At 33.3% G+C, this 9,151-nt stretch overlaps 1 protein-coding gene across 1 annotated transcript; it reads left to right on the forward strand.

Annotated features, from left to right (window-relative positions):
- LOC120338411 (uncharacterized) lies at window positions 1–6,370 on the forward strand. Its single transcript, XM_039406405.2, has 10 exons — window positions 1–199; window positions 696–806; window positions 1,543–1,689; window positions 2,035–2,119; window positions 2,339–2,377; window positions 2,800–2,885; window positions 3,049–3,159; window positions 3,830–3,979; window positions 4,256–4,340; window positions 6,203–6,370. Exons 1-10 carry the CDS (start codon window positions 59–61, stop codon window positions 6,244–6,246), a joined length of 999 nt encoding a protein of 332 aa, XP_039262339.1. The 5' UTR covers window positions 1–58; the 3' UTR covers window positions 6,247–6,370.
- The last annotated feature ends 2,781 nt before the right edge of the window (window positions 6,371–9,151 follow it).

The following is a 9,151-nucleotide window of genomic DNA, read 5'->3' on the forward strand; positions in this document are numbered from 1 at the left end:
TTTTTTTTAAACTTTTCAGTATATCTATAAAGTTTTATTGTAGTAAAAAAACAATAAGATGTCATTTCGTCTTGCTACGTTTTTGTTGATATTCAGTCGAGTATTTTTGTCATTTGCTCTTGAATTCAAATATTCAGAAAATCTGGGATCTGATGTTGCTTTATCATGGAACTTTGCGAACGAATCAATAACAATAAAGGTAATAAAATTAAATATTTATACAGAAGTTCCTTTAAAGAACTAAGCTAAACACTACGATTTGAAGGCAATACAATAAAAATAAGAGTGAACAGTAATATAGTGTTCACATGTAGTAAATATCAACCAGATAAACCTTAAAATTGTTACAGGCATCTCATTCTTAATATTGAATTTTTAGTTTTTTTTAGTTTTACTTATATTTTACGAGACCTTACCCAAAACATGCATCAATAAGTTTTTTTTTAATCTCATTAAAAACGGTATGATTTACAATCCGGGGTCTGTTCGAAATCAATTATTTTTTTGTACTAGCATTCAAAATCGTTCTCTCAAAACGAGATTTGAACTCAACTTTCTCAGCTTTCACGAAACTTTATTAGCGCTAATATCGTCCTACATAAAAATGCAAGTTGGCTGTTACCACCTGCAATTACGTGAAAATCCCACCGACCAATACATTTTCAGTTAGAATTCATATTTTCATGATGATGTAGGTGTCAGCACCAACCAAAGGATGGATCAGTATCGGAATTTCGCCCGATGGAGGTTTTCCAGGATCAGATGCATCTATTGGTGGTTTGAATGGCAGTGGTAAATACGTCGAGGTATGTAATTTAATAGAAAAATGAGGTGAATGAAAATTGGAATGTTTTCAACAATGGTCAAAACAGCTATTTATATATATATTTGCATAATGTATGTGCTAGTGGACTTCTAATTTCAATAACCAGTCGCGGAATTAATTCGAAACGTTTTGAAAACGTCGTACAAAGAAAACTAAGAATTTTCAAGTTTTTATAAATAGATGTGATTCGTGGAAGAAGTATATAAAAGTTGCATGTCTACTCGTCATTTATACATCTCTTCTGATTTACGATTAAGTTTAAAATGAGTAGCTTTTAGAACCCTTTCTCAAATTTCATTATTTTTGTCAACACAGCATAACGTCAATCGGAAAATGATACCTATAGGGCTGTATAAGTATCGGATTTGAATAAGAAAAAAGGATTTTCTCGACGCTCACTCCTACATCAATACATAGGAATAACATTTTAAAAGAATCTCCGAGATAATAATAGTTAATCATACTGCAATATTCAAGATGTTTGGACAGTTACGGCATAAAGTCACATTCTTATTTAGTACATGCAATTTAACAAAGCTTTTGTGGAGATTAGAGACGCTTATTTTGACACTGAATTGATGCAATGCCAAAGTGTCAAATGATTTTTCCCAAAATCAATCTTTGCTATTATCAGTTTGGACCATATAAACTAGACAATATAATATCATTTTCTGTTAATCTTTTCAACCTTTCAACTGGTACTCCATATTATACAGGATGTATACGGGCCAGAAACAGGCGGTCCGAAACCTGACGAATCTCAAGATGTAGAAATTCTTTCTGCCGAAGAAAACGATACATCGACGACTATTATCGTGCAAAGAAAACTGAAAACAGGGGATCAGAATGATATTGATATTCAGGCTAGTAAATAACACATTAATATACCAATGTTAGCATCAATAAAAATAGCTTCAAGGTATGGGGTTTCTAAATTTTTAAATGTGACTAAAAGTCTTGTACTGAACGAGTTGTTGAAAGCAGATCGCATTTTGCCAGTGTTTGGAATTTGGATTATGACTTTCGCGATTAATTTATCTGTGTATTTGAAACAAAAAAGTTTTACACGGCGCGCGGTGTGACAATAAACTCCGGCCTCTTAGGGGGCAAATGGCAAATGCTCAAAATTATGAATATTTGGTTTGTCTGCCTTGGCAAAGTAAAAATTGACTTTTCGTGTCAATATCCATCTTCAATACTGTTTGCAGAGAGGAAATCTATATGTACTGTGGGCTTATGGTAGCAGCGATGTCTGGGGACGTCCAGGACCTGGGAGCCGACCAAACCAGCGAGGTATGAAATAAAGTTTTATTTGTCTTATATGTTTATTTAAAACAATATATAGTGTATACTAGAAGAAGATAACTGTTATATTACTTTTGGCCTAAACTGAATATTTCAAAAATTGCAAGTGAACGAAATTGAAATAGGAAAATTTAGTTTCTCGTAGAGCGATAGAATATGTTCATCCTCATTAGATTCCAATTATATTAATATTCTCTTGTTTATCAGGTGTTAAGGAAATGGTACTGGTACCAGACACAGATGATGGTAAGGAAACCATAAATTCTGTCTTCAAACAATTAAAATGCTTAAGAGAAGAAAACGATTGAGGGCAAGATTATTGGCAAAAACATTAATATACTGTGGCCAATATATTTATTTTATATAAAAAATGGTGAAAATTATGCTCCCACTGATTTTTGTAATTTTGAGAAAGCATTTTTATTGGGGGCCCTATATACCCATTATACAGTTTGTAGGATATTTTATTTTATGTTTGTGTCTATTTACTTTTTATTACCGCACCACGTGATTTATTCAATATTTACTGCGATTTTATAGTTAAGATAGTTTCACCGGCAAAATAAAACGGAAAATCAAAATGTATTTACGTTTAAAAAGTCAATAGTTAAATCCCTATCGAAAGCTAGTCACTACTTAGGTATTATAACAGATATTGTATTTTGCAGTTAACTTCATACATACAACTATGCTAGACGAAGAAAAAAAAATTTCACTGAAATGGTACTACACCGATGAAGATATTACTTTCAAGGTAATTTATAATAATACCACTAGAGGTGTTTCATAAGTTGAACACTACTTTAGCAACTCAATTTTGTATTTAAATGAATGTCATACAATGTTCCATGATTTAATTTTTGTAAAAAAATATAAAAATATAAAAGAATATAGGATTGAAAAAATATTTCATACAGTTTTTAGCGCCAACTACTGGTTGGACGGCTCTCGGATTTTCTCGTGATGGAAAGTTTCCAGGTTCAGATGCTTGTATAGCAGGAAGAAAAGATAACATGAATTATGTCGAGGTAAAGAATTGTATTTTTTAAAGCTTTAGAAGTTAATGTTGAGAAATAAAAGTTTGTACTATGTAAATCAAGTATGAAACACAACCACAAAACGATGCTCCCGAAGTATGCGAACCAATATGGCGGACATCGGAACGTAGAATGGGTAACAGGTTAGGGTTAGGCCATAATTTTCCTTATTTTAGTCCCATTATCATTTCGAAGACTAGCCAAGAGCCTCCCGTAGTATTTATACCTAAAATTATGGCCTAACCCTAACCTAGTACACATATTACATTCCGATGTCCGCCATCTTGGTTCGCATACTTCGGGAGCCCCCACAAAACTATATTAAAACTCATTCAAATTAAATCATTAAGTAAAGAATAATCATGCCGTATTTTCTGAAATTGACTGAAAACAATTTGAATTTTTGTTGAATGTTGAATCGCATCGCTTCTATTCGGAATTCGGAAACTTACTTACACCCCAAAATGTTACGATAAATCCTGAGTAGAATAAAATAAAGAGTTTTATAAACGATATAAAGTAAACCATATATAAAAGATATAGATACTGATCAAATATCTTTAAACCATCTTTCGAATTATTGAAGTTGTTTTTTATATTTTTCTTTAGTACAGACTTAATCTCCCTGTAAAAAAATTCCAATACTATATTCATTTCTTAGGATGTGTATGGGCCAGAAGAAAACGGTCCCCCTCGAGTCGATGAATCACAAGATTATGAAGTTCTTTCAGCGAAACAAGGTTCCGATTCCACTACACTTGTAATAAGAAGAAAATTACTCACTGGAGATGCACATGATGTAGATATAAAGGTGTAATTTTGAGTATAATTTCAAAAAGGTTCCATACTAGACACTGTTCACATAATTAAACTAGTATAGGTTTATAAATATTTGCAAAATATCATGTTTTATCGTGTACTTTAAAGCGTTAGACGCGCTTATTTCATAATTACAGGACTTGTTGTAAAATGCGATTTTTATTGAACAACTGTTAAAAGTTGGAATTAATGCTGTTTATTTTGAATTCACAATATAAAAAATAAAGTTTTCTGAATGTCAAACTTGCTCAAAATAACAAAATTGCAGGCCGGAAAGATTTTTGTAACGTGGGCATTTGGGAATATTGATGAATGGAAAGGTCCGGATCCTTCAACAAATCCTGTCGAAACTGGTATGTTTTTGTTGTATTGGATTATAATTTTATTTCAGATCTAGATTTAAATATTTGTATAATAATATATAAAATATCAAATCCTGTAAACTCCAGCGAGGCTACCTCATGCGTAATTCAACATTCTACAACCACCGGAAAATAGCCTTTTAAGACATATACAGGGTGATTGAAAGGTAACTCCCTATTTTAAAAAAACTATAGTTTATTTTTAAAATATAATTTCTACAATTAATGAATATGAGAAGGAAGTATAATGCATGGGCTTATTGAAAAGTAACTCCCTATTTTAAAAAAACTATAGTTTATTTTTAAAATATAATTTCTACAATTAATGAATATGAGAAGGAAGTATAATGCATGGGCTTTTATTTAAAATTCAATATGGGCGCCTTTATTTGCCACCAGCTTCTCAAGTCGACCAGGAATCGCATCAACTGATTTCGCAAGAAACTCTTGCGGGATGGAAGTCATAACTTCACGTATTCGCCCCTCAAGTTCTTCCAAATTTCTTGGTTTGGTTGAGTAGACTTCCTCTTTCAGCCAACCCCAGAGAAAAAAGTCGCAGGGTGTTAAGTCAGGACTTCTGGCAGGCCATTCGTGCGAACCGCGACGACCCATCCATCTTCCAGGAAATTGAGCATTTAGCCATTCACGAACAACAATAGCAAAGTGTGGAGGAGCTCCATCTTGCATGAAAATCAAATCTTCAATATTTTCCCAAGCACTGATAATTGGCCAAATTTCATCTTTCAACATAGCGAGGTACCTTTCGGCATTCATGGTATCGCGAAGAATGAAGGGACCCACAATCCTATCAAAAGTAATTCCACACCATACCGTTACTTTGGATCGATTTTGCATTTTTTCACAGGTAACACGAGGATCTTCTTCCGCCCAGTAGTGGCAGTTATGACGGTTCACAAATCCACCTATGTGGAATACAGCTTCATCACTCCATAGAATATTTTTAAAAAGGTTGGGCCAATCTCTAAACCAAGCCAACATTATTTCACCAAACTCCATACGAATGTCAAAGTCTTCTGCAGAGAGTGCTTGACAGTAATGCGGCTTCCAAGCACGCCATTTAAGCTCGTTTTTTAGCACATTACGTACACAATGAAAGGAGAGCCCACTTTCTCTTGTTGCTTGACGAATTGACTTATGTGGGCTACGGGTAAACATTTCTTTAGCAACTTGCACTACCTCAGGATCTCTGGATTTGGAAGGACGACCGCTTCTTTGAGTATCAGCCACAGATCCTGTGGTCATAAGTTTTTTATGACAATTCTTGATCGTCTTCGGGTCAATTTGGGCATGTTTTCCCTTAATAGTTCTCCACCATCTTTGCACTTGAACAATGCATCCCCAAACTTCATAACGCGCGGCTATCTGGGCACGTTCCTGTAGAGTAAGACGTCCAGTCATTTTTGTAGGGTTTTGAAATAAAATAAATTTGAAAAGATTGAAATTGAACAATATTTAAACAAATCTGAAAGGAAAACAAGAACATAAATTAAATTGCCATATATTAAGTAATATATACACATAAATTTAGAAACATGAAACATGATATAGCATTTGAATAAATTGTATTTATTTTAAAATAGGGAGTTACTTTTCAATCACAATCAATCACAATAAAAAAAAACCTATTAATACCCAACAAACGTTTGGTATTAATAGGTTTTTTTTCCTAATAACTTTGGACAACTGAAATAAAATATTTCGAGTCTCAGTTCTATTTACTGTGAAAAAGGTGTTCAGATTTGAAACGTGGTCGCGAGCTTGACATAGTGATAACTATTTGATTGATATTTTTACACAAATTTTGTCTCTAACTTTGTTTTCAAACTTCACAGGGGTAAAAGAAATGGTTCTGATTCCAGAAGAAAGTTCAGAATAAGTTTTTGTGATTATACCAAAAAAATATCAGAAGAATTTATCCTATCATCAAATGATACCGACCAGAAATTTTGCATTGTATTATGAATTTTCATGTAAATAAAAAATAAAACAAATATTGTCAGTATCGTGGTGTTGTAGATAGTCAAACATTTCAGCATATTAATGAACCTCACTAAATATTTCTTCATATCAATGAATTAATATCACGGATAAAAAGGATTCAGTAGTAGTATACCACACCAACCCTGTGTCATCATTATACTTTTCGGTCAAAATCTTAATGTTCAAGCAACTTTAAATTCTACAAAGTAGCACCTAATCAACTCGACACGGTTACTGCTGTTAGGTCACAAAACAAATGAAATTGCTTTTACAATACATATCGTAGAAATGACATTAAAAATGCAAGCTCTTCTGTAATTAACTTTAATGTTTACTTATTTACTTCATTCATCAAATCACAAACAGAGGCTAATTACTTAGGGCCGAGTACTGGTTGTTACGAATGATCTAATATTAATATTGATATTGTTATATGATATTGTTTTCCCGAAGCCTATTTACCAACTAAGTGAACCCAATGAAGAAAAGGTTATATGACATCGTGTATATCACAAATTGACATTACATTCATATCGCCCATCAGTGTTTCCACTATCTAGTATCCGTTGTTTCGTGAAGGCAATCGCCATGCTCACGAAGTAATATAATAACTATGCATTAGTTTGTAAACAATATGTGATAAAATGCCTGCGTCAAATATTTCAAACAGTGTTTCCCAAACTGTGGGTCGCGACCCCGTATGGGGTCACGTGTAGATTTTCCGGGATCGCCTAATTTCTGTCAAACATGCGCACACAAGTGAATAGGATTTGAAAATTGAAATATGGAATTTGTGCTGGTCGGCATGTATCATAAAAGTTTCTAACTGTGATTTTTTCAGTAATAACTCTGACCATTTATTGTCCAAACGGTGCCAAAATTGCTCGAAAAAATTTCATGTGGTACTTAACCGTTCCAGCTGGTCTACCGGTACCGGTGTAAATGTGATTGAGTGATAGTGTTACAAGCGCCAAGAATATTTCTTTTTTTTTATAGCTTTTTTGATCATGTTACATCAGAATGAATAGTTGGCCCGCTGGTACAAGAATCGGATTTTTTGCCAGGCTATGAGTAATTAAGTTGGTTTATTATTTTGTATCAGTGTAGCTTAGTGGTTATCGAATATACCAAGCAGAGTTGCTTTATTTGGCGATTTGCCCTCAAATTAAGCGAATGACAAGTACGGTATTGATTGCCAGGCGGCGTCTTAGCCGAGCAATTACACTTTAGGTTTCGATCAGTTGCGAAAGCGCTTTGTTCGCGCACGTGTCTAAAATCTACGAGTAGGCTACGTGTTTTGTCCTCATCGCCTCCACATAAAAGTTAGCATTTTTGTATTGCAATATTACAAACCCCAAGTTCTAGCATATAAAAGGCACTTAAAACATGTGATTCCGCGCGCGTTTTTTTCAATTTTACTTTCATGCTCTGTTTTACTTTCGAATTAGGTGGAGCAATCTGTAATATGTTAACATTGAACTAAAAATAAAAAAGACACTTTTAGAATATATACACTAAATAAGGTTTGAAATTTATATCTATTTAGGAGCAAGCTTACAATATGTACGAAGTATTGTACGCTTCCTTACAATCTAACATTTTTATCAAGTCCGTCTATGTTTCGCCAATGAACCTTTATAATTCTGATCTAAGAGATTTTTACACTGTGGTTTTCATACGATGCCATGTGTTATCAAATCTTCCGCGGTTTCCTCGTTTTATTCGGCGCATTGCTGGAATTGTTCTTATATTTGGGCCAATGTTCAACGTCCACTTGCAGTCGATATACAGGTGGTAAATTGTTCACATTGAGGTAATTAAACTGATATACAGCACTGTTTTTTGAAGTTGCTCAACGTTTCTAGTTGTGGGGTCGCGAGTATTTGTAGGCTTTGATTTTATGGAAATGGGGTCGCAAAAAAAAAAGTTGAACCACTGATCTAGCATACCCGGTAAGTATGAAAAATAAATTAGAAATTACACCGAAGCGCTTGGTTGTGTTCCTAAAATAGCAAACTCTCAATAAAGGTTATAATAGATTCGATTTGGAAAAATTATCTTGTCAATTTGTGTTTCGTTCTGTAAGTTAGTAATCCAATACGTAGTGTAGTCAGCATTCAATTAAAATTCGCCAGCTATAATTCTAGACCTATAGTAAAATTTTTGGTTAGCAATTAAATTACTAAATCGTTAATGCAGTGTAGGATCACTAATTTTCAGCAATTACATATTCCATGACGCCAAATATCTTGAACTCGACGTAACGCCAATACTAATTGAGCGCCTGAAGGGAGAAAACTTTGACGTCTTATCGTTTCCCTTATTTTTCGTATAGTAATAAAAAATCAGCATTCTGTGACTAAAGATTTCAAAAATAAATCACAGGCAGAGAGATAAAATATCAACAAATGGTACTCTTTGACCAACAATTTTATGCAGATACAACGCAATAAATGTCAGAATTCACCAACAGTACTTGAGCGATGTTTTCGAAAATTCATTTGTACATAATAACAGTAAAATTAAATTAATTTCGGTATTTTATTTCTAACAGTAAAAGCATGATCAGACAGAATTTTAAAATTATATAATTACCTATCATTTTGTTCAATCATTTACACCGGTTACATTGAAGATTTGATCATAGATCATACTCATACACACAATATTATGCAATAAATGACTATTTCAAGCTTGATCATTCTTTGAGGGTGACTTTTAAAAATATTTAATTTGGATTACTCATTAAAACAAAAAACTAATACGCTGTTGACTATTTCACATTTGTTCTGTTTCTACAA

Source organism: Styela clava, chromosome 10 (genome assembly GCF_964204865.1).
Source record: "Styela clava chromosome 10, kaStyClav1.hap1.2, whole genome shotgun sequence".
Classification (NCBI taxonomy): Eukaryota; Metazoa; Chordata; class Ascidiacea; order Stolidobranchia; family Styelidae; genus Styela; species Styela clava.